General features: G+C 40.4%; 1 protein-coding gene across 1 annotated transcript in view; it reads right to left on the bottom strand.

The window, feature by feature from the left end:
* Positions 1-959: 959 nt before the first annotated feature.
* Positions 960-25,219, bottom strand: part of COL4A5 (collagen type IV alpha 5 chain) — a 75,175-nt gene continuing 50,915 nt past the window's right edge. The window contains exons 32-51 of the mRNA XM_068204895.1: positions 24,668-24,757; positions 23,756-23,905; positions 22,308-22,406; positions 21,223-21,312; positions 20,765-20,904; positions 19,687-19,813; positions 18,379-18,459; positions 17,729-17,827; positions 17,113-17,163; positions 16,185-16,370; positions 9,819-9,952; positions 9,387-9,459; positions 9,167-9,238; positions 8,673-8,801; positions 8,278-8,376; positions 6,794-7,006; positions 6,276-6,453; positions 5,595-5,709; positions 5,139-5,311; positions 960-3,689 (exon numbers count right to left, since the gene is read on the bottom strand). Coding sequence (XP_068060996.1) covers positions 3,608-3,689; positions 5,139-5,311; positions 5,595-5,709; positions 6,276-6,453; positions 6,794-7,006; positions 8,278-8,376; positions 8,673-8,801; positions 9,167-9,238; positions 9,387-9,459; positions 9,819-9,952; positions 16,185-16,370; positions 17,113-17,163; positions 17,729-17,827; positions 18,379-18,459; positions 19,687-19,813; positions 20,765-20,904; positions 21,223-21,312; positions 22,308-22,406; positions 23,756-23,905; positions 24,668-24,757 — 2,381 coding nt within the window. The 3' untranslated portion in view covers positions 960-3,607. The remainder of the gene's footprint in view (positions 3,690-5,138; positions 5,312-5,594; positions 5,710-6,275; positions 6,454-6,793; positions 7,007-8,277; positions 8,377-8,672; positions 8,802-9,166; positions 9,239-9,386; positions 9,460-9,818; positions 9,953-16,184; positions 16,371-17,112; positions 17,164-17,728; positions 17,828-18,378; positions 18,460-19,686; positions 19,814-20,764; positions 20,905-21,222; positions 21,313-22,307; positions 22,407-23,755; positions 23,906-24,667; positions 24,758-25,219) is intronic.

Here is a 25,219-nt window from a genome sequence, read left to right as displayed (position 1 = left end):
ACAACAACCCTCCCTCAGGTGTGTCCCAAGGATGGCACAGCAGCACAGTTCAGGCAGCAAGCTGACTACAAAAGTACTGCAGCTGGGTATCAAAGGATATAGAAAATATTCAAGTTGTAGAACTACTTTTTAAAACAGAGCCTTCCCGCACTCTGTTGGAAATGGTCACTAGAGAGGAATTGATTTGCAAAGCAGAGGACAAAATGCTGCAGACTTCAGAGCTTCTGCAGCACAATACTTGTGTGTGACATCTAGTTCAGGCTACAGAAGTCCTGCTGCACTGCCCCGTCTGCCCCTTTTGGTTGAGGTTGTCCTCAGACTGCAAAAGTGTTTAAGAAGTTTAAATCCCACCCTAGAAATAAATATGATGTTGAAGGAAGCTTTTTCCTCTTTGTAATAGGATTTCTAGAGGGACTGAAAAGTCTGCCTTAAGGAGAACATTTATTTTTTTAACACTAGAACAGTATAAATCCAGCCTAGACACAAGATTGCTAAATCCTGGTTTTAGGATTAAAACTAGTATTCCTTCAAAAAAATTGCATTTTTTCACTCATCATTCTGGTTGCAATTTACAGTGCCCCACACAGCAGCTTACAAGAACTGGACCCCGCTCCTGCTGAGCTTTCCTGCAGTCCTCCCTCCTCCAGGCAGGGCCAGACCTGGCAGCGCTGCTGTCACAGCTCCTGCCAAAGCCACACGGTGCCCTTGAGTGGCTGCAGCGTGGCCCCGACAGCTCAGACCTGCCAGGTGCCTGCTGAGATTAACTAAAATAGCCCAAATCTATGTGATTAGTTATGAGAATAAAAACTTGCAAAATCATACCAGACATCAGGAAAAGAGCCTCAGCCACAGCTGAAGTGGTGTCCAGAGCTGCACGGTGTTTAGGTGTTGAAAACTATTTTAAGGATCCAATGGCCAAAGCAGTGTTTTCCTTTTTTAATAATAAAGCTGCAAACACAAACTTTTACCTGTAGTTTAATGTTTATATAGTGATGGATAGCACCTAGAGGCCCCAACCAACATTTGAGCCCCCTCAATGTCTCTGCCCCAAGGAGCTTACAGTCTAAGCATCAAGAAGCAGAAGAGAATAATAACCGTGGTTTTTTTATAGATCAGTAACTCCAATCCAACACGGGTCAAGTGATGTACCTGCTCTAAGGCACAGGAGGTGGGGTGAGAATTAACCCAATATCTCTTGAATCTCTGCTGCAGATCTCAGATGATGTTCCTTCATGTCTACATCACTTTTCTCCTAGTAAAAAGTCACCCCTTTGGAATTCTGTGCCTGAAGCTCATTAAGGTTCAGGACTCCTGTGCAGCTCAGGGCCAGAGCTGCAAGGACAGAACAGAGAACAGAGCTGTCATAAGCACAGCTGCTTTACATACTTTACTTTTCTGTGGTCATCTCACAGCTTTAGGCCCTGAAGCTGCCCCAAGATGAGCAGGTCTGGGTGCTCTGTACCTTAGCCTGGAATAGGATCTCCTGTCTGGGTTTTACCTGCTGCAAGAGAAGCCCACATCTCACAAAGAAGTACCAGTTATGCACTGGTTTACTAAACATGGTCCACTCTATTCCATGTCCCCACATCTGAACGCTGTGTTGGTAAACACAAGATGGGGTGTTGCTAAGGGAAGGCTGGGAGACCCCTTTCCTTTGAGAGCTCCTTGGCCTTAGCATCCATTTTTCTGCTATTTTAGGGCTAGGGATGAGCAGCCATGTTCATTTTAGACTTCTGCAGAGCCAGCAGCAAGATAAGAGCTTGTGTTTACATGAAGAAACTTACTATTTTATTTCAGCTTTGGTAACAAGTTCCTGACGTGGAGGTAGCAGCAGGTTCAGTTTATTACTATATGCATCAGCAAACCAAACTGAGCTGAAAGATACACATTGCTGAATTCCCACTCTCTACCAACAGATATAACTGCAGCTAATGGAAAAAAGACAAAGCTATTATTATTTTGCACTTTAAACTAAAGAACTTCGGTTTCATACGTAGTTGAAAGCTTTAGAAATCAGCACCAATCTCATTGTATATCACTGCCACCTGCTTAGTCACCAGTCCTATGTCTTTTGTCAAATGTGTCAAACAAGGAGATGTCAGATGCTCCGTGTTTACAGGGATAACTGGAAGGTAAGAACAGCCATTAGCAGATAAACTACTTAACAGTATTCAATAAACAAATACACATCACCTGTATAGAGCAGTACGATAATTCACAAGCTAGGTTGTATTGATAGTCGAGGTGGCAATACACAATGAAAATATGAAAGTGTTGTCACTTGACAGAGTCCTGCATTGTCAGGGAGCTGTTTATACATGAGGGTAAATGAAACACTCTGACCATGGAAGCTGAACAGTCATGCATACAAAAGTGATCACTTTTCAGCTATTGCACAAGTAGTGACACTCTTTAGACATACACAGGAGGATTCTTACAAACTGACATCAGAAAGACTGCATGCACCATCTTTCAAGGCCTTATGTGAACTGTACATACACAGGATCTGCTGTATACTGTGAATACATTGTGGATGTGTATAAATTCACATAAGATTAAAAGATTCATTTGTAAATAGGAAGGTTTCCACCAGCTTATGCTTTATTTTATTCAGAAGGTTTCTTAGCGTGTATACTATTTTGGATAAAACATATGACACCACTTCAGAGTTGAAGTTTCATGCAAGCATCATCCTAAATGCTTTGGTAACTGGATATTCCCAAAGGATAGGTTTGGTTAAAACCAAACTGATTACTAAAATGTGACTGTGACTTGTATTCTTAAAAGAAGGATATAGAATATGGCTAATAATTTCACATATTTTCACAAGATAAAAAACCCCTTTTCAAGTGGATTGGGTTTTCTAAGCACAAATAAAACCAGTGCTAGTATGGTGTACAACATTTAAAACCCTGATCAAAATTACTTCAGAATAATTGTGCATTCCCCAAATATATCAGGTTGGCAACTGAGGAAGGAAATGAAAAATTAAATGAATAAGTTGGCATAAGAGGGGTAAATTCTCTCTGTACCACAAGTTTCATAATAAAATACTGTCTTGTCTTTTAATTTTAGACATAAGGATCTTTATATCAGTCTGGTTTGTTTCTAGATGACTGAAAGTTTAGATTAAAAAGGTGTTTACACAATATACACATTTCATTACTTACAAAGAGAAATAAGCTTAAAATTTCATATTAAAAATACAGTAGGGTTAGTAGCACCATGAAAAATGTTTTTCAAAACTGCAGTCTTGTTATTTTAAACATACTCAGTGCGTCGTGTTCTTCTCTATTCTCTTGGTTGATCAAAAAGGTGCCATTTGGTACAGGGAGAGAAATGAAAAAATTCATCTTCTGATCCTTTGTGAACCTCGAGCGTTCTTTTCTGTTTCCAAGAGGTCAATTCTTTCATCTTAGTCCTGTTGTCAAATACGTACTGAACAACCCTTAGTTTGGCACATGAGTGAGGTACACTTGAATTTGCATGTTTAAAACAGTTTGGATTTGTTTTTTCTTTTCTTTCTGCACAGTAGCACCATTGTTGCAGCTGGAAGACAGTGCATCTTAGGAATTTTCAACTGTTTTATAAAACATTCTCCAAGATGTTACGTCTTCTTCATGCAAACTTGACAACGACTAATCCGCGTCCTCAAGTCTCCAGCTTTCAGTGTCTCAGACTGAGGTTTGCTGGTTGGCAGACAAAAAGGAAAGGTTGCATTAGGTTTCTCTTTGTTTACAATTCCTTTCAACTTCTACTGAATTCACTGTTTCATATAAAACTTCAGGATGTGAGCAGGGAAGGAATCCTGAATTTGAGTTTTCTGAAAGGGATCATTCTGTCTGTTGCCAGCAGCAGGTAACAGCTTCTCAGTTGTGTCAGTGTCCCCAAGGTATGCTAAGAACCTGTTTCAGTCTGGCAGATGATGGAGCACAAACACAACCCAAGGGGAAGGTGAATTGTGTACATTTTAGATTGTATCTGGGGTCTGTTTCTGGCCTTTAGTTGAAGGGTACTTTAACAACACATCAAAAGTACTGCTACAGTCAGAGCTGTATTTAAGTGGTAGCTTTACCAAATAACTTATTTTCATTTTGAAAGGGTAACAAGATAGGAGATTAATACAGTTAGTGTAATATGTATGTACACAAGTCAAATACTTAAAAGTTTCTTTAAAAAAATAGAACGAAGAAGGAAGTTGTTTTAATGGGAGGGAGAAAACAGTAGAGAGAGAAAAATCTCAAGGGTGCATGACAGCTACTAATAGGAAGTTTTCACTGGTGAATTACCAATAATCAACTACCCAGAAAAGAGTGATGAATTATATCAAGTACCCTGACTGTAGGTGCTACAAAACCAACTTGGGGCCACCACTGCTCAGAACATAGTGTCAGCCCTGTGCCACAAAGCTACACTTTCCAATTAGGTAGCAGGGAATATTAAGAGTGTTTTATCAGCACACAAACAGGGCAGTAACTATTTATTCTATGAAAGGAGATGATTCTTCAGTGATTTGCTACTCAACTTGAAAAAGCTGGAGCAGCTGAGAGACTCCAGCTGAAATGCTAACTGCAGAGAAGCTGAGGACACAATGGCCACTGGCTTCCTTGCAGCCAAAATGTCAAAGCATAGAATAAAATGCTGGCCATGGAGGGTAGGAAACCTTCTTCATATAAGATTTTTAAAAACAAGTCATATGAACCTTTGCCTTAAAAAGTTTAAGTAGAGTTGATCTTGCCCTTTACTCCTATCCCTTGTATATCTGTGAACCACCTTTCCAAATATTTGAGTTTATTGAAAGGTTTGGCAAGAAAAAAAATCAAAATTGTTCTTTTGGGCTCCAAATACAATAAACGCAGTAGCACTACTTTCAGAGGAGGTACTACAACAAAATGTGAATGAGAGTTGACACAAAAAGAATCTGGCTCGTTGCAAAACAGAATGTGCCCTAGCAAGTTTTTACATAATATTAAAGGCTTACCAAAGAAACACTTGAAAAACTGGTTGAGAGGGGGAAAACAGGCTAAATTATTTCCCTATATCCCTATAAACAAGTATCTTTTGATCTTTGGAATAAATTCAGTTTCAAAAGCATTCATTCTGGAATAAAGCAATAGGCAAGAAACAGGTTTTCTTACCTGAACATTTCTGACACCTCTACAGTTGCCAGCCAGAAGCTGTATGAATTGGCATAATAATTACAGGTGCCCCGACCATGGCATTCGATGAACGGTGCTGAGCGGAATTCTTCCAAACAGGATCCAGGCGATGCCAAGGCCTGTCCAGAGCCCTCTGCTCCTGCACTCGTGTGCTAATGGAGGAAAGGACACAAACAAGGATCTTAGGTGTTAAAAACTGAATAGCACAGCAGTCAGCTACTGAAAAGTCACTGTTCATTCTTGGCAGAGATAATGTGCTGTCAGACACCTCCATAAATGTCAGTGATGCTGGGATCTGTGTACTGTCAGTCCTGGCTACCTTGGTTAGTGGCTGAAGGTAAATGACAACCTTGCAGTTCTTATCAGTGTCCTAAAGCAGCTGAGGACACAGGTGGGCAGGCAGTAGCTGCTTCTGGAGTAGGAGGCAGTTCTTACCATCATGAAAGAGTAACCAATCCAGAGGGAGTCCCAGCCTGGAGGACATGAAGGGATCTGAATGGTCTGGCTGTGGACAGCTATCACCATAGCTGGAGCTTCACACACAACACATCTGAACACAGGGGAATACCAGAGAAACATGTGATGTTAAAATATAATAGGAGTATGTTTTACTAAGAATTCTTACACCGAAAAAGGGAACAAAACTCACCTGCAAGAGGCTCACCTATTAATCTAGACTTCTATTTCTCACATATTTTGTGACCGCAATAAGAGTATTTTGGAGCTCAAATTTGTCTGTATTTTCACTACATTGGGTAAAATACTGAAGCAGTTCCTGAAACAGAAACTGGAAGCTCAAAGTCCCCAAGTGAGTACCTTAATCCTAAAGCCAATTGCTTCTATGTTCTTTTCTGTCCACAGTGATCTCACACTGCTGACTACAGAGCTTGCTTGTTTGAGAAAAGCTGTACAGCCTCTTCTTATCACTGCTGCAGGGAGATAGATGAACCTCTGCAGACAATGAATACTTTAAAACAAATTATTTTTCTAGTGTCTCCCAGAACAAAACATGACCGATTCATCTCTTAATTCCCAAGCTGCATGCTGGAAACACATGGGTAAGATGTACTGTTTCTCCAGATACTAAAACAGACCTGCTGGCCTGCTTTGCCTCACCGGCTAATGAATGGCTGAATGCTTTGCCCAGTCAGTGGCTCCATGCTCATCGGCATTGACTCGGGGGTTGACAGCCAGTAGGAATAGTCATTCCTTGATGCAAAGTTACAAACATTGTTGATGTTGCAGAACATGAAAGGCATTGTGCTGAAACGTCTAAGACAGCTCCCAGCAGTACCTACAGAGTAAGACACATAAGACAGCAAAGTTTTCACTTCATTGCTTTTTATAGCAATTCTTTCAGAACAGTACTTGTGGATCCTTCCTCTCCCTCCTGTGAGTGCACAGCAAGTGCTAGCAGATTGTCACATGGGGGAAAAACTTCACTTCTCCATTTTGGTTTACATTCCTTCATTCTGAATTACAATATGCATCACCTGGAGATAGCAGATCTCAGTATGCAGTCCCCATTCTCATCTAGAAATCTCCAAGACTGCTATGGCTTCAGAGAACCTGAGCATTCAAAGAAGCAGCTATAACATGTTTCCTCTTAAGAGAGAGCATACAGAATATCTCACCCAAATCCTGGCCGTGTGCTCTCTCATTTCCTTGCACATATAGAAGAGAGAATCCATCATATATTCTTGATGTTCCCTGTGGACAGAGTGGTGTATCACTGGTCTGGCTGTGCCGAGTTATAAGGAATCCGTGAGCAACAGAAGCTGTTCCAGGAGGACCAGGTGGGCCTTGTAAGCCATCAGGACCAGGAGGTCCTTGTATTCCTCGTGAGCCTGTTCACGTGACAGAAACACAACACAGTGTTGATTAACACCATTGCTTGCTCTTTTAGGACCAACATAGCTCTGGAAGGTTGTTGGTCTCATGATTAAGTGCTTGTGTGTTAGGGCATCTGGTATTTGCTAACACTGCCTTCCTGGATTTTTTTTCATTTAAGCTTGGTTGAATCAGGGAGCTCGTCATAGATGGTTATAACAGTGGAACTTCTCTGTGTTGCAGGGGTATTGTGAAGTTAAATAATCTCAGGGCTGTCAGGCTCTGTGATAACTGCAGAGGACATGGCAGCCACTGGAATGACTTCAGTCAGCTTCCCACTTCCAAAATATATCTGTGTGTGCAGCTTAAGATAATGCTGAAATATCTTGTTCAAGATCACAAAATAAATGGCAGAACCAGAAACAGGGGCAAGTCTCACTTCAAGCCATGCTGTGGTAACAACCTGAGCCAAAGTCCATCAAAATGAAAATCTGCTGCCAGTTTTGGAATAGGTTATTAAAAGTGGAAATAAGCTAGAACAGCCTTGAATGTGAGCAAAAATGAGTCAAATGACTGAAAAATGTATCAAAAACAGCTGTTCTTGAACAGCAATATCAGGAAATATGACTACAAATATTTAGACTGTGTTATTCTGCAGTCATTATTTAAATTTTTTTTACTAAAATAATGGTAACAAATTTCATAGAGCTGCTCAGAGAAAAAGGAATTATGGATTTTTGTATTGTTTTTAACTGTTTTAATTCTAAAACCTTTTCTCACAGATTGCAATAGAGGGCTACGTAATATCTATCACCTTTAGAAAATTGTCCCAGTGCCTAGTCTGATTTCTCAAATCCTAGTTCAGTAGTTCTAGGCAATACCTAAATGATAGTCCAATCTCTGACTTTGGTGAAACTCTTTTATGCAGTCTGTTTGTCCCCATTCATAATTTCCATGCAAAATAAGCATTATTTTACTAATGTCTCTCTTCAGTTTCTTACAATCTTCATTATCTCCTCTGCATCATCTGTGCTACAAAGGGGTTGTCATTAAGCTTGAGGTAAAGCACTTGACAATGTTACTCAGCAATGACCAGCAATGTATTGGTGCTGAGAATATTCCAAATCAAAGTATGTTCAGGTGCTTGTAATATTTCTGCATTAAGAAAATCCTAAAATTATGATTTTACCATTATTCCCATGAAGCAAAGATCTTACTTCCCAGTATTGACCTCCATTCAGAAATGGGAGTCTTTTTCCAGTGAGTCCTCATAGCATAAACACCCTACCTGGCTGGCCTGGGAGACCTCTCTCTCCTTTTCGTCCTGCTGGACCATCAAAACCAGGAAGTCCATCTCTCCCTGGGTCACCAGGAAGACCAATCGGACCTAGAACACACAAAAGCATAACTGAAATAAAAGCTCTTGAAATCTCACTACAGAAATCTCCAAGTTGTCAGTGACTCATCTGTTGCTTCTTTCCGACACATAAGAGAAGAACAAGAGTCCATTAAACCAGATGTGTATGATCCTGTGTTTATCTGTTATCTATTAACCTGCATTTCTCTCTTGCCCCTTGCTGAGCTCAGTAACTCATCTCTGCAGCCTGTGCCATGTCACTGGCACTGCCACCTGCACTCAGATACATTTCTGGTCATGTCCTCTGCAGCCACCTTGGATCGTACCTGGCAATCCCTGTGGCCCTGGCAATCCAGGTGGCCCTTTGGACCCAGGCTGTCCTGGAGGACCCGGGGAACCAGGATCACCTTTGACAACAATACTTCGTCCAATGGTACCTGGTAAACCTGGTGGACCTGAGAGAGAAGGAAGGTTGGTCTTAGATAAACCAAGGTGGAAGACAGCATTAGAAACAGTTTCTTTATTTCACAATCAGAAGCCAAGAGCTCCATCATTGCAAGAAAGAATAAGTGAATATATAGGACAAAAAAGTACTCTTGGTGACCCACCTCTAAGGACCCCTCTCAGAGGAGTTAATCCATATAGACTGGATACAGAGTATAAAACATATTAGAATTATTTGTAGAGGCTAAAAAGGACAGGTTGGAATTATGTTGAAGATCTTGCTCACTTCTCTTTGCTGTCTGAGACCAACTCATCTATGTAACAAATTCTACTGACAGGGAACAAAAGTGACAGTACCACTACCCAGGACTCCTACCTGGTGGGCCTGGCAGTCCCTGGCTGCCCGTGAGGCCAGCGGGTCCTGCAGGTCCAGTGGGACCCTTCATACCTGAAACATCAATTTCACACAGTTACCCAGTGAAAGAACATGCTGTTCTACAAAGTCTGCTGCAGGAATGGCCTAAACAGGCTGTTACTGTGTCTGGAGGTTTTGCTCAAAATGCTGGTTAAATACCTGGGAATACCCAGTGAAATACCTGGGAATCCTGGAACGCCTGGAACCCCGGGGTCACCCTTCATTCCATTCAGACCTGGACGACCAGGATCCCCCTGAAGAGAAGAGCCTCACGTTATTCCCTCATCTCAGCAGTTCCAGAGAACCCGAATGGGACAGGTGGCTGGGGACAACAAAGGACACTGGGGGCTGTGGAGGGCTGAAGCCATGGGGGGCTGTCAGGGAGAGTGGGAACACAAGGCTGCATGGACAGCTCCCATGGGAACACAGCAGGTGCATCCTGCCTAGATACTGGGGGATAGCTGGGGAAAAGATCCCCTTCCTTGCTACAAGACAGGGTGTTAGCTACCACAGTCTGGCTTTTATTATGTTAAACTGCATGTTCCACCCAAATATATTCCATTTTTATTGGATTTAAAAATTAACTAGCGGAAAACTCCATTTCTTGTCCTACCTGGCGTCCCGGTGGTCCTTGATCTCCCTTTGGACCAGTCAGGCCAGGGGGACCAGGTGGACCTGGGTTTCCTTTTTCCCCTTTAAGTCCTCCACTGCCTGGTGGCCCTCGTGGACCTTCTGGGCCTGGTGGACCTTAACATTGCAGAGCAAATAAGCACACATCAGTATATATCATTCATTCTGCCCAAGTTTGTGCCTTCAGTGTTCTTAAAAAAAAAAAAAAAAGGCTTAACTTCTCAGCTCTATCAGTGCTAAATTCAGGGTAAACTAAAAGGAAAACAAGTAAGAGGAATTATTTGCACTACCCAAATCAGGAACCAAGGCCCCTTTTGTAGCTGATGAAGCAGGTCTTTCCAGGAGGCAGTGCAGCTCACCTGCATTGGCAGCATACTGGTGACCAGACCAGTGCCTTTACTAGGAGCCAAGAAACCCAAAATTAGATGGTACAAATATCCCCTCTGCTGACCTGCATTACATTCACCATGCCTTAAGTGCTTCTTAACAGCCTGAATTCCTTTTGTAGGCTAGTCTCAACACTAACACAGTACAGTGTAAACACTGTAGTGCTGCTTTCTTGTTAGAATTTGACATACCTATTAAGGAGCACACATGTGCTGTCTCCTGACTGCTGGGCAGCAGGAAGCTTGTCATTCTGCCTTGCCTACATAACCTGAGTCTCAGAAACTTCCTTATGTTGAATGACTCTTTCTGCAACTGATTTTTTTAATCTTTAGTAGACTTACACTGTGTAAATCTAACAGAGAAACTGGGCTGGTCTTTAAATATTTTGCCTTTGTACAGCTGGATTAATCCAAAACAAAGCAGTGGGTATAAAAGAAACTGATATCTGGACAACTCAAAGATGAGACCTCCACCTTTGTCCCACCATCTAAATGGAAGGTAACCAGTATAAATCTGTGGCAAAATAAACCATAAGCAAGTGCAACAACAGCTAATAACATTTTACAAGTTAGAGCTCATAATTGTATTAACAAAAGGATTTTTTGCAGGACAGTGCTATGACATTCTCTCCTGTAGTACAAATCTAACATTTATCAGTGTGCTGGATTTTCAGTCCTCCCGTAACTTTGAATCTCCTTTGACATCCTCATAGTCTATACCCAATGGATAAATTTGATGATTTGTGCTTCTGCATGCAAATTTGAGTATAGAATTCCTTTCCTTTTTAAATCAACAGCAGTTTTGTACCAGATTTCACACATATCCTGTAGCAGTTTCAGCTACAGAAAACATCCCATCATGCAAGGATTTTTTGTGTTCATTTTGCTCTTTCATACTGGTCTATTACTGTACACATGCAAAATAATACCAGGTTACCATCTGGGGCATGCAACCACAGCCCTTAAAAAGACAATCACAGAATTACAGGAAAACATCTGTTTCTCTTACATCAAGTGCAATGCAGTAAAACAAATTGCCCGAGTTAAGAGTCTAACCTGGAGGCCCTGGAAGGATCAGAGTTCACCAAAGCCCAATGATCGATGTTAGAGGGGTCAGACATCACACAGTACAAAACAAGATTACTAGTTAGAAATAGTACAGATGACAGCATATACACTACACAACAACCCATTTCACCAGCATATTTTGTATTTACAGTATAATCCACATGCATGCATAAAACCACACATGAATCCACAAACATAGATATTTTCAGAGACTAGTTATTCTGGTGACTAGGCTCTACTGAAACTAATTTGACACTTCATTTAACAGCAAACTTAAAGCTTCACTAGAGAGCGTTTTATTGCTTTAACATTACAGCTAAGGCCTATAAATGGTTAGTCCTGCTCACAACAGGGTTTGGACTATGTAACCATTTCACTGACAACACTCAGCCTCTCAGGGCCCGGAGCTTGGCAAACAGGTAATTTGTGAAATACAACTTACTCCTGTGCAAAGTTCTGCTTTGGGCGGGGGGCAAGTGTGACTAACAGAAGGACTTATCACCACTAATCAGGTATGAGCCTCAACTAGCTGTGAATACAATTCCAGGACTGAAAAGTAGGCTTAGGCCCTTTTTGAAACTGTAAGCAAGATTGACATGGATCAATAGGGTTGCAAATGCTGTAAGCAAAAATACAGCAGAACTTGCAAATTTTGAATTTGTTGTCTTTACTGTTGGCATTATTTCGTCTTGATCAAAATATTTTAAGATGCTAATTTACCTGTTCAAGATTAAGATTATATGGAGAATGGCCTGTGATAACATCCTTAGAAAAATGATTTAAATTCCCTCTCTCAAAAGAAGCTGGTTGTCCCTACAGTGCTCCTAAGTTAATATATATTTTTAGCTCCTGTGCCACTTGCATATTTCATGTCAGTGAAATGATTTAAATATATCAACATATCATCATGCAATTTGCAGCTAAAAACTACAATAAATACACATCAGGTTTACCTCACAGCACTATTTCTTACATATCTGGTAAATTATTTTAAATACTAACTGTAATACAGTTGTTAAAAATAATGACATGGACATTTCATTGTTACTGTTACGTTCTTATAATTTATATTTTACTGATAGGTAAGTTTTGCTATGATTTATAAATCAGTTCTACACATGTTCATCACTGAATTCTGGCTGATCACAGTCACAGGGTGGAACAAAACTTGATGCAATTGCTTAGTTCCTCTCAGCACCCCATGATGGCAGCTCTCTTTGAAAGTGTGGTTACTGCTGTGGTGACCACAGTTAAATTAAAAGGTAAAGCCACATTCCCTTTTTTTTACATGGCTGCATAAAGATAGGATTCAAACATCAGGGTCTACCAAATTTGCTACCTCGTGGTGCTTAGGACAGCGGGCTGAAAACTAAAATGTATTCCTTTATTACATTTCCATGAGAGTTCTTTGCTGCCTGAAAGTCATCATAGCAAAACCTAATGATATCATTATTCTTATTAAATAGATATACCAAGTCATTTTCAGTTTAGACACAGATGTTAAAATCTTTCCAAGTGCCAGTTTGTGTTCCATGCTGATACACTAAGGTTACAATAAATTTCTCACCAATTCTGTCCCACTGCCCTAGTGCCAGGGAGGACATGGCTGTGAGCTTTATTTTCATTAAATACTTGTGCAAGGAAGAACTTTCCTCATTTCCTCTAAATGGGCTAGTGAAGTGAAACAATGGAAATAAGGATTTCTCTGCACTGAAAACTTAAAAGGCTCTAAGTTGGCAATCTAAAGCATCACTGTTAGTCTATATAAATTTTCCTACCGATACTGTTGGTATAAAAGAAGCATCTAATTTATTTAAGTCACTTGAGAGTGTCCAAAATCAACAGTAGCAGGTGCTACAAAAATGACTACTGTCACTTGCCCAAGCTGCAACACACAATTATGCAGCAAGTCATGGGAGGACAGTGCAAAGTGCTTTTTTTAAAAAAAGCTGAAAATCAGAATATATTCTTTCCAACTGCACTGAGGAAAAAAAAAAAGCTAAAAACAAGTTTCACAGCTGGGGACACTTTATAAAAGCCTTGCAAATCTAGACTCACATGGTCTTCCACCATGGGCAGAGCAACTGTGTCCTTCCAATATCAGTCCCACAACAACATGGAAGAGATGGCTGAAAGCCAATTCTGAGCATTTTTTTCCCACCACAAATTAAAAGGTATGTCTGAAACATGACTCTGCATATCTACATTTAGACACTACAAAAGTAACACATTCATTTTCATGCAAAGTTATTATTTTGGAGTTACGGGGCTAACCTGAGGGACCTGGGAGTAGGGGGTCAGAATTCACCAAGGTCATCATTAGAACAAGGGGAAAAACATCAAAATTGTTAGAAATATCAACAACCTAACATATTCAACTAAACCTTTCTTTTTAGATTTAGCTCAATATTCTTTTACAGTGTGCAAAACACCAAACTATTATTATTTATAGCAAGGAAAATAGACATGGGGAGTAACAGCAGTGTTCTGTTGCCCTGGAAATTGGCATCATTTTATAATGAATTAATAAATCTATGCCAACACCATCTATCAATGTTTATTTTAGGGGTAACTCAACTGGAGTCAGAGAGCTACATCATGTTTGACTTCATCTCTTTTACTAAACTTAGAATATACCCAGAAGTCAACAACAAACAGTACACGCAAACAGCTTCTGGTTTTATTTCTGTCCCTAGAAGGGGTAATTTGACAGCCACACAGCTGCTTTTATGAGTAACTGCCTTATGTTGAAATGTTACAAAATCAGCATTCCAACAATAGACTCTGTTATCATCGGAAACAAAAGGCTGGAGTGCTGATTGTACCAGAACTGCAATAATAGTTTGGTTTATCCACATTAGTTCACACGTAACTGAGCAAAACAAATGCTTCACTTTATACATTGCATGCAACAAAAATGGAAATAAGAGAAAGAAAGAGAAAAAGAGAGAGAACATGGCTGAGCAGAACCTCACTGGTTGTTTCCCCTGCTCATAAAGCTGCACAAAATGAGTCCCACCATTGCTCCACCTTCCCAGCTGATCAGAATCGGTGAACACTTGATTTAGGCAGGGAAGTGTGAACAGGATGAGCAGCTCCATAAAACCCCAACGCTACAGCAGAGCGGAGATCTCAGTTGGTACTTCTATTACACCTCAGAGGTTGCTTAGCCTGGTGTACTTTTAAAGACTTCTTTGAAGTTTGGAGATATTCTCCGTATAAAAAACTTTTAAAAATGAAAGCCTGTACTGCAATGGACCAATCACTGTCCTGGGCCAAAACTTGAATCGCTGTACTACTCTATATACAGAAGAATTAACGAAGTCCAAAGCAAACAGGGCTACAAATGTGCTGCAGGGATGCTCTGCTGCCTGTTAGAGCCCCTGGGACACAGCAGGAAGCCAGTTCCTCCAGGAAAAAGGGGGAAGGCATGCAGTCCTCATTCTACAAACCAAATAGGAAACCAGCAAGACATTGTGACTGGCTGGGGATTATTAACCCGTAGGGTGGTTATTCTACATCAGTCACACACAAAGCAGGTTTAGGACGAAACACAGCAGAAGGATTTTTACTGACACTAAAAGAAAACCTCATACTGGCAAACAGCACCCCAGTTCTAAGGTGTTATAGATTAAAACCAATGTTTATAATGACTCATTTTTAAATACACAGTTACGGTATATGAGTTCATAGCCTACTCTGCAAAAGAAAAAACTCATATTGCCATTGATAATAACATATGGTTCAATTCCAGCTCTAGGGGAAATATTTTGATACAATTCCATTCAAAGTTACATTACTGAGTGTGACTGTCTCCTCTTGTATCAGAAGCAAGATGAGGAAAATGGGAACCTTTAAATCTTTTCAAGTGCATACTGGAAAGCTAAACTCTCCCTTGATACCCAAAAATCAACAATATCTGTGTTGCAGCTATTTTACAAATGTACTAACTCAAAACTAACTTTCCACAGAAAATTCTTTTATTTAAAGAATAATTTGAGGGCAATAAATAAAAATATTACTTCACCATTAATCTGCAAAGGAAAAAAATCCTTGTCATCAACCAATGGTTTGGTTTGAAAGCAGTCTCCTTTAGGGAGAATATCAAGCCTGTTATGTGAGATGAATCTTAGATGTAGCAAAGTACTTCTGGATTTAAGGTCCAGAACTAAGCTTGAGCTGGAGCTGTGGCAGGTTCATTTAAATTAGATTTTTTCAAGAGCAGTATCTAAATGCAAATAAACAATCTGTAACACAAAATAGAAATCAGTTTCTAACACAGGCCAGGTAGTTGCTCAGCAATGTTAACTCAGTGTAGTGTTTTCTCATTCCCAGAATTAGTTGGTGCAGGAATAAGATGCAAACATGGAATGGAAAGATGAACACGGCACGATGGAGCACGGAGTCCATGGGAGCCACGTGACACGATGGAGCAATGACTTGTGTTACATGGCCTGGAGATGAGGAGCAGTATCCAGTCTGACCATGCTGGGATGCTAGTGGGAATTGGATTTCCATGACTCTTAGGATGATGGGGCTTGTTACTTTTGGTTTATTGTGCGTGGTGACGCTTGCTGATCGCGTGACAACACTGCAAAGGTCTCAGATATTCAGAGGTGCTTGTGAGTGATTATTGGGGCAGCATGCGGGGAACCTCCCGCGTGGGAACGCCTTTGATTTTTGCTGCCAGGCATCCAAAATTCAGAGAAACTAAGGCTAGTTTATTTATAGATACTGGGGATTTTGGCAACATAATTCTCTGGTTGCCCACACACTTATGCCATGAGGCTTGACCTTATCCATCCAAATAAACGGAGCCAATTTAAAGGCTGATGACCTACCAGCAAAATATCAAAGTACTGGCAGATGTCCACAGGTATGGATCATGCTCTTACCTGGCCTTCCTGGAACACCTGGTGGGCCAGGGCTACCTTTAGGACCTTCTAGAGGTGGCCCTGGTATTCCTGGTGGACCTGGTGGACCCTGCAGACCAGGGAATCCCTGGAAACCTGGTTCTCCCTTCGGTCCTGGAAGTCCAGGGGGTCCTGGTGGGCCAGGTAACCCCAGTTCTCCTTTTTGCCCTGTAGAAAGTCATATTTGTGAATACTGTTACAAGTTTATATAAAACCCAAAAGCCAACTCACAAAGCCATCTCTCTCTCTTGCAGAAGGCACAAGTCTGGCCACAACTCCCCTTATTTGCAGGGCGAGACAGGGTAAAATTATCTAACATTCAGAAAAGAGTGAGGGCTAATAATTCTTGCAGGAGAAAGTGCCATAACTTATAACATGTTAAAAAGCCAGTGATGCTGTAATTCATGAACATCCTAGGAGACTGTAAGCCTACAAATAAGGCTTTCTGTGGAGAAATCTGTCAGTATTAAGACTTCATCCCTTTTTTGAGATGTTGCTGAAAATTAAGACATACTTGCAAAATTTTCAAATAAGCCTGGAGAATTTAGGAGCTTTAATGCTACCAGAGAAGAGCAATGTAACAAGTACCTATACTTTCAAAGCAGCTTAATTTGTCATCTGTTGTATGAATTTACTGACACCAATCAGCAAAGTTCCACACAGTGCAACAGGCTATTGCTCTGTGTGCATTTATTCTGGCTGCATAATTGCTAATTTACAAAATACAGTGGTCAGTAATAAAATGTCTTTATTGCTGTGGTTAATTTAAAACAGTCTGCTGAGGAAAAAAAAATTACTTGTAGCTATAGCATTCATTTGTTACAGAAAAAACAACATACCCTTCTTGGTTTTGGTGTGTAAATGTATTTTACATTGAACTTTTTAACAAAGGGCAACAGAAAAGCTTTACCTGACAATCCTGGGAGTCCTGGGGGTCCTGGACGCCCAAAACCTGGTAGACCTGAAAAAAAGACAGATTTAGACAAAAATGATCTTTCAGGTCTCCAGGAATGGGAATATGAGGCTTAGAACAATGAGAGTGCAGTTCATCTAAATAAGCAATTCCTTGAGATTGCTTGGATTGTCATTCACTCAGTCTTCCCAAAGTTGGAGGTTTTGCTATTGAATGCACCCCTAACTTTCCTAACTGTTTCCATCCCCTTGCAATCCATTCTTTCAGATTTTGGGAGTTATTATGTTTGCATTTTTGTTTGAAGATCTATCTTTACAGCAGGGATTACACTGTTTATCCACAGCGTAACTGAGCTGAAGCAATACAGCTACCATGGAATACAGGAACAGGGGCTGGTGTTAAAGCCAGGTAATAAAATCCAGGAGAGCTGACTGAATTCTTGTCCTGTGCCTCCCTGGCAGCTTGCCAGCAGCCTTTGTGAGCCACCCAGCAGCCAGGAGCCACAGGAACAGCTTTGAAGGTGTAAGGGCAGTTACAGGAAAGAAAGAATAGAGCAAGCAGGACATGTCAATGCAGAGTGAAGAGGAGGAAAGCAACAGGAAGGGCACCTAACCTGGTTCACCCTTCTGACCCGCTGGTCCAGGGATACCATCTCGACCAGGCTGTCCCTTTTCCCCTGAAGGACCGGGAGGGCCAGGACGACCAATATCACCTAAAACAGGGATGGAACACATCAGCACAGTCTTGCCTAAACTGCAGTAAAGAAAACCAGCATCCCCTTCACCACCATCTGAATCTAAAGGTGTGGTAATGCAATAAAAGATTTACAGGGGTGTAATCTTAAAATTAAACCTTTCTCTCTCACCCCTGACAATTTAGAAAAGTCTTTTAGGGCTGTGAATTTTCAAGCAGTCACTGTTTGCTAAAAATATAATGCTTCCCTTTAGAATAAATTATGATTTTTTTCCTATAAATACAAGTTAGCCCACCGTAATACTTAGCATAAATAAAGCTGGTAAGTACAGAAACAGTTAACTTCTTGTTTCAATAGCTAATGAACTGACAGCAAATACAAGTCCTCAAAAGAAAGTTGAAATTTCTTTCTTTGTTGTTTAATTTCAGTGAATTAAGGGTGTGCAATGGTGTTCGAGCACCCATGTACATATACATTCCCATGATGCTAAAAAGATAAGAAATGAAGTGCCTTCATGTGTTATGTTTTTCACAGAAGCAGCTGATCTCTGCTGCACTGTCCATGCTCACCTACTGGCCCAGGTGGTCCAGGCAGGCCAGGATTACCTGGAGGGCCCTCAATACCTTTTGGTCCTGGAATTCCTGGTGTTCCTGTAAAGTACAGGCATTTCAATCAAATAATGAACAAAACTGATTATTCTGCAGATCTTGAAATGCTACAATCTGAGATGCCCTGAGTAACAAATGAGCTAATTCTACCAAGATACTGTATGTATGCTCATTTTGCAGACATACAGCTGGTCAAGGAGATGAATTAGAAAGCAAAGAATGCACAGAAACAAAACAGACTGGTACAACTACTCTTACTGCTACACTCAAGCCTTCTCTTAACTGGTGAGTGCTCATGGCCAAGGACACAGCAACTCAAAAGTTACCATTTTAAAGACAGATGTTTCTGCTTGACAACAACTTGAAAACATTATGTACTGGGATTGAATAGTTGTTCCCCAACCCTCTTTTCCCTTCCTGAAAAAGTAAAAATGGTCTTCAAGTTTACACTGGATTCTCGCCCCTACAGCGTGAGCTGAGTGGGAGGCAGGAGAAACACCTGATCTGTTGCATGTCTGCCCTGACCAGCACCCGCGCCTGATCAAGGCAGTGTCTCAACACACCTTGTGGCTGTTCAGTCTTTTAGGCATGACATGAAACAGAGGGTAAAAACCGTCAGGTTCATGGTCAGGTTTTGTTTTCTTCTAAGCTTCCTGCTGTCATGACCACAGTTGTAAATTCCCTAATTTTCTACATCAAAGCAGCTCAAGCATACTTGTAAAACAGCCTTTAGTGCTGTAAATGCAGCAGAGGTAAAAGCTTTCTTTCTTTCAATTTTGAATGAAAAAACTGACATACACCTGTGAACAACCACAGTTAATATTTTTTAAAGAACAAAGTGCAAAACCTAATTCAATTATATTTCAGAGATTTCTCTTTAGAACACTTTTTTTTGGACAATAAATGATATGAAAAAACTGCTACTTTCTAGGATGGCACTTTTTTATTGATTCATGAAGAAAAAATATAGATACTTTTTTTTGACCCCAATATTTGTGTGTTAGAGGAGGTAAGAGGGAGTGCTATGGAGAGTCTTAACTAACACAGCTGCTCCATTCCCTCAGAGCAGATGAACAATTTCAGAAGGCAATTTAAAAGATGCATTCCCACACTTTTGCAGTGACAATTCCAACAGCACAAAGCTTAGAAGCAGCAGATTGCCAGAAACTCTGAGAAGCTGGAGTCTCCCCCAGTTACCCACTGTGTTTAGCTGTTCATTCCAATATTAGCAAGAGTAGAAATTAAAAAAAAAAATCTGTTGAGAATTACCTGGGAATCCAGGAAGGCCTGGTTCTCCTTTTGCACCTGGACTGCCTGGAAATCCAGGCAAACCAGGATTTCCAGCTATGCCTTTAGAGCCTGGACTACCTGGGTATCCAGGCAAGCCAAGATCTCCCTGGAAAACATTAAGCAGAAGTAAGAACCCAGACTTCTTAAGATAGGAAAGCCCTTATTGTATGTTCCCCATCCTACCAGCACATCAAGGTCACAAGTAGATTGTGTACACCTCTCCTCATATCCAGTTAATGTCAATCATCTCAACACAAAATTAAGCAAAAATAGCAATAGTAAAGACTTCAACAGTCTTCCCCTATAATTTTGTGTACAGTATAATAGTTTTTCCTCAGAACTGGAGAAAAAAAGAAGAAAGAAAAGAGTAAAGAAAAAAGAAAGTTAAAGTAGAAAGTATCTTCCTTTCTTCCAGCAGGATCAGACTTCTACCCCATGATAATGCAGAATAAAAAGTGTAGCTTTAATCATTCAGCTTTAATCATGCATTGATTTTGCTAAGTTAATCGTGCACAACATCAATTGCACGGCATCAGTGAAGACTGTTAGACATTCTGAAGATCTTTTTGTCACTTTTTTGTGGGTGGCAGAAAGAATGATATAGGTAAATATTAATTAAAATACTTTATACAGACTTTGAAATTTTAAGCAGCAGGAATCATGCTGTATTATCAGTAATTTGTCCTTAAATGCACCTCTGAATTTTTTAGGAATTAACTACATAATTAGACAGGAGGACAATGATATTAATTGTATAAATCTCTAGCAACTACAAAAGTGTCACAGTGAAGATTAGGCCACTAAATAAATCTAACTTGAAAAGTCTGGTAAACAATCTTCTCCTTTAACCTGATTAGGTTATATATAAATATTTCCACCTTTAAAATGAGAAATTTTTATCTCACCTGCAAAGTCAACCCAGCTTGTTACTAATATATTTATATACATTTTTACAGTTATACATAATATATATTAAGTAATAGTTGAGGGGGAAAAAATCAACACAAAATCTAATTTCCTAATGGAATTTTCAATTGGAAGGATTTTGTAAAGGTACCTTTGGTCCAGGGGGACCAGGAATACCAATGCTTGAAAGACCAGGGTCACCTTTCTCCCCTTTCAATCCAGGAAATCCCGCAGGCCCAGGCTGCCCTGGACGTCCTGCCAGTCCTTGGCTGCCTTTAAGCCCAGGGGGACCTGTCCAAAAGATAAAATGAAAATTAAAAAAATATAAGTAGAACTTCTGCAGTAATTTACAGAAATCATTCAAATTACAGCAACTGAACTAGAAATGCCCAACAATTTGACTGGCTGGCCTTGAATACCTAATGTTTTTTTACTTTTAAAACCAAACTAAAACAATTACCTAAAAATCTCCATTATGTATACAGGGCTTTATGCAATCCTCATCTTTATTGCTATTTTTACATGCTAGACACAAGCAGAGTCATATTTGGAGTACATAAAAGGAGAACACTGGCTCAAATGAAGTAAAATTCAAGCACAGAAACTAACCTGGAAGACCCATCTCTCCCATAGCTCCTTTTAATCCTGGAGGTCCTGTTGGTCCTGGCTGCCCAGGAAGCCCCATGTCTCCCTTGATCCCTAGGAAAGGTGTGATTGAGTTAATTAATGGCAATAATTACAGGTTTCTGATATCCATGCATTCTCACATGACCATGCTTATCCTCTGATTACAGGCAATGGATTTAGAGTTGCTTTGGGCCTCATACTGCTCCTACTTGCTTTTCCACACTTATTTGTAGTAAAATATTCAACACCTTCATTTTGTCGTAAGCCAAGATTTGATCAGGGCCACTGCTTATTTGTTTTGAAATAAGTCTAATGAAATAGGTCAAATCTCAGTCCAGGATTTAGCCACCACCTGAAAGGATTCAGTACTGGTGTGACATGGTCTCTCACGAGTTCCTCTGCAGAATGAACACATTATCTCTTTCTTATGTGCAACAAGTGTTCAGCAGCTTCTTTTACAGATTTAAATGCAACCTACAACGCCCAAACTAGTTTGAGTCCTGGATGTTAACAGTATTCCCCAAGCCCAACAAAATATTTTGAGCAAGGCCTACATTAGATACAGCAAATAAGGACTCAAGATCTTAGATAAATTGTTACAGCTGTAGGGAAAAGTGGTGCAAAATAGAATCAGTTTTCTTGGTCCTTGCAATTCTTTAAAGCAAATATTTGACACTCAGCCAGCCTTTGCAATACATCCATTTGGGCATTTTCAAAATATAATGCTTAGCAATATATGAAATAAACATATGAAGTGAAAGCCCTATTGGCAGGTTGTGCAGTCACATTGCTTGCTCAAGCAGCAAGTACTTTTCCAGTCATCCTGAAAGACACCTTAATCTTTTAAGGGATCAGTTTAAACCTGCTCTTGCCCCTGTTTGAAGGGAAGGGCTTCAAGCATGTGTCTGGATAATGACTTTAAATGTCCCAAAACTGTGCTGCAGTTTTAAGTGCAAATCCCTAAGGTTAGTTTAGATATAAGTGGATTAACATCCCAACTCCAAGTGAAAAAACACGTGCAAATCTCTCTTCATCAAAGCTGTCCAGCTGAAGTCTTGTTTACTGACCTGGCAATCCTGGCACACCTGGTGGGCCACTAAGTCCTGGTGGGCCTGGGTCACCCGGGAGACCTTGATAACCTTTCTGGCCTGATAAACCAGGAACACCTCAAGGGAAAAAGACACATTTTATTATTATTACTATCAATGTATGTTTTCTTTTACCTTAAGAGATGAGATGTAGCTATGGATGAATAAAAAACCAAATAGGATTTTTTCTTCAGTAAATATAATTCCTCCTAGCTTAACAAGGAAAAGTATCACAGAACACAAAGTATTTGTTCTGGAAAACTTAAAATTACTACAGGACAGGAACAAAATAATAAGTAGAGAAAAAAGTAACTTAATGACTAATGCCAATATACTTAATTCAAGGGCTGTCTTCTGGATTAGCAGATTCCATTCTAACCTCTACATTCACCCAGATTATTTATATACAAGTTAAATTACATTGGTACAACAAAATCACTTTGGGACTAATATATTACAAAAATTAATGCGGGTGTTTTATTAGACTTTTAAGAATTCTATGTGGCTGTTATCCCATAAGAACTTTTGTTGCCCTGCTGACATAGTTAAACCTGCCTTCCACAGGAAAAGAAAAATAGTGTCTTAGGAGCCTATCTAGGCTTGTGAGAAATTAATACAATAGGTAAATTAGCACAATAATGGCTGGGGCAACATTAGGTAAAAGCATTCTGTCTCTCTCTAGGGTAGAATATTTTTTACTCTTCTCAAGACTAAATTAAGAGTTCAAAGGAGACATGAAAACCCTTGGTGGGGGAGGAGGGAGAAGCCAGCAAGAATGAGAGAACACAGACTTGACAAAGACTTCCAGGCTGCCAACTTCCCAAGCAGAAACACACAGAGAGATGACATTTAGCTCATCAGTGGTCCAGAGAGACACCCAAAGGGAGAATATAGAGGTGGTGCATGAGCAAATGACCTGAGCAATTTCACCCTATGTGGCAAAACCGAAGGGCCTTTGAGACAGCAGGAATGCAGCCAGGACAGCAGCTATGAAAACTCTCTCATCATGCTTAGGAATAACTCCTAGAAGACTGAACTGTAATCCTGCTGAAAGCACCTTAGAGCTATTACAAAACTGCCATGTGCCAAATAATAGTAACAGCTAATGAGCAAGGACACTGGAAACTAACCATAAGGAGGAGCTTGGTCACAAAATCCTTCTTAGAAAAGCCTAAATACAAGACCCTTAAACCACATCTATATTCCAAGTTAACTTTTTTTCCTGTAAGAATGAATGAATAGGAATGGATTCAGTCACAGCTCACCACTGTGTGTAGAGGACAAAGCACCTCCCCATACCCACATCTATATTCCAAGTTAACTTTTTTTCCTGTAAGAATGAGTGAATAGGAATGGATTCAGTCACAGCTCACCACTGTGTGTAGAGGACAAAGCACCTCCCCATACCCACATGCAAAGTGCCTTACCTGGAACACCTGGCTCGCCTTTTTCTCCTTTTGCTCCCAGCTGTTTGGGATCAAGTGTTCCAGGTGGACCTGGCAGACCTGCTTCACCTTTGATGCCTTTCTGCCCCACTGGTCCAGGAGGTCCTGGTGGACCAGGTAATCCACTATTACCTACAGAAGGTACAGCCAACAAAAGGAAAAAAAAATCCTTGAAGTAGGCTAATGTATTTGTAATGGTTGTTCTTACATAGGCATTCCATGATTTATTCATGAGGTTGGAATTCACCAAAGGATCAGTTTATGGAAGGTGCTGCAGAGCATCTTTAGCCCTGGAACAAAGCTGAGTGAGTGGAGTACACAGGGGTATCTGCCAGCTCTGGGCAGCAGAGGAAGCAGCTGTGTCTGTCTGAGCCACGCTGCGCTACCAGCACTAAGGGGTCACAACAGCTATGGCAGCTTTGGACTCAGAGCCTCCTTGTTCTGGAAAGGTGAACTGGGTTTGCTTCTACCAAACGCTTTCAAAACTCATCTCCAACAAGGGGCTTGGGAAAATGCAGAGAGAAGAGACTCTCTGTGATACCTACATAGCTAATTCTTGATGGCTCCATAACCCTAAGCTACTGATTTTCTTCTGTCTGCTGTTTTAAGCAGACTTCAAAACACACTGCAGAAATATTGCCCTACTTCAATGCCATCAATCCAAAGGAAATGTTTCTAAAATAGCTACCAATTCATGACATCAACTAAATAGTGATTGAATGCTATGGCTTAAAAATACAAAGCAATTTTGAACATCAGCACTGTCACAAGACAATAACTTAGGCAGGTCCCAGATATTAAAACCTAGATGTTAGTATTACAAAACCTCTTTCAGCACAGGACGGGGAAAACAGCATTCTGTATCCCTTTAGGGGTGAATAAAACAAACATTACCTTTCAAGCCAGGCAGACCATTTCTTCCAGGAGTTCCTGGAGGCCCCGGAGGACCAGGAGCTCCCATGACACCCATCTCACCTTTGGCACCTAAAAGCATTGAACCAACCACATTGTCATTGTGAACAGAGACTCAAAACCTAACAGGTACCTTAAATTTGTTTCTCTGGATCTCTGTGGTATTTATTAACCAGCACATGCCTGTTTGAAGGGAATTACAAGCACTAATTTATTGTATAAATTAATATCAGATAAAATGACACTTAAAAATTGTGGCAATTTTTCCAGTTAGGTCCTGAGAAGAAAATTTGCACTGCTCTGCTATGGTAGAAAGCATGTTTATATCGCCAAGAGGTTTAGTTCCCTGGTTTGAAACACAAATACTAGTTGGAACAAACTTGGATATAGTGAAAGGCAAGAAGACAATTAAATATACACTACTTCTAGAATATTTTGTATTGCTCCTTCTATCCAAAAAATATTTTTTTGTATTTCTATTTTAAAGGCCAAAACAGACTAGCTTAACTGAACAGTCTAACACTTAGAATAAGG

The sequence above is a fragment of the Anomalospiza imberbis genome, chromosome 14 (assembly GCF_031753505.1).
Source record: "Anomalospiza imberbis isolate Cuckoo-Finch-1a 21T00152 chromosome 14, ASM3175350v1, whole genome shotgun sequence".
NCBI classification, from domain to species: domain Eukaryota; kingdom Metazoa; phylum Chordata; class Aves; order Passeriformes; family Viduidae; genus Anomalospiza; species Anomalospiza imberbis.
This window is presented reverse-complemented; position numbering and strand designations above follow the sequence as displayed.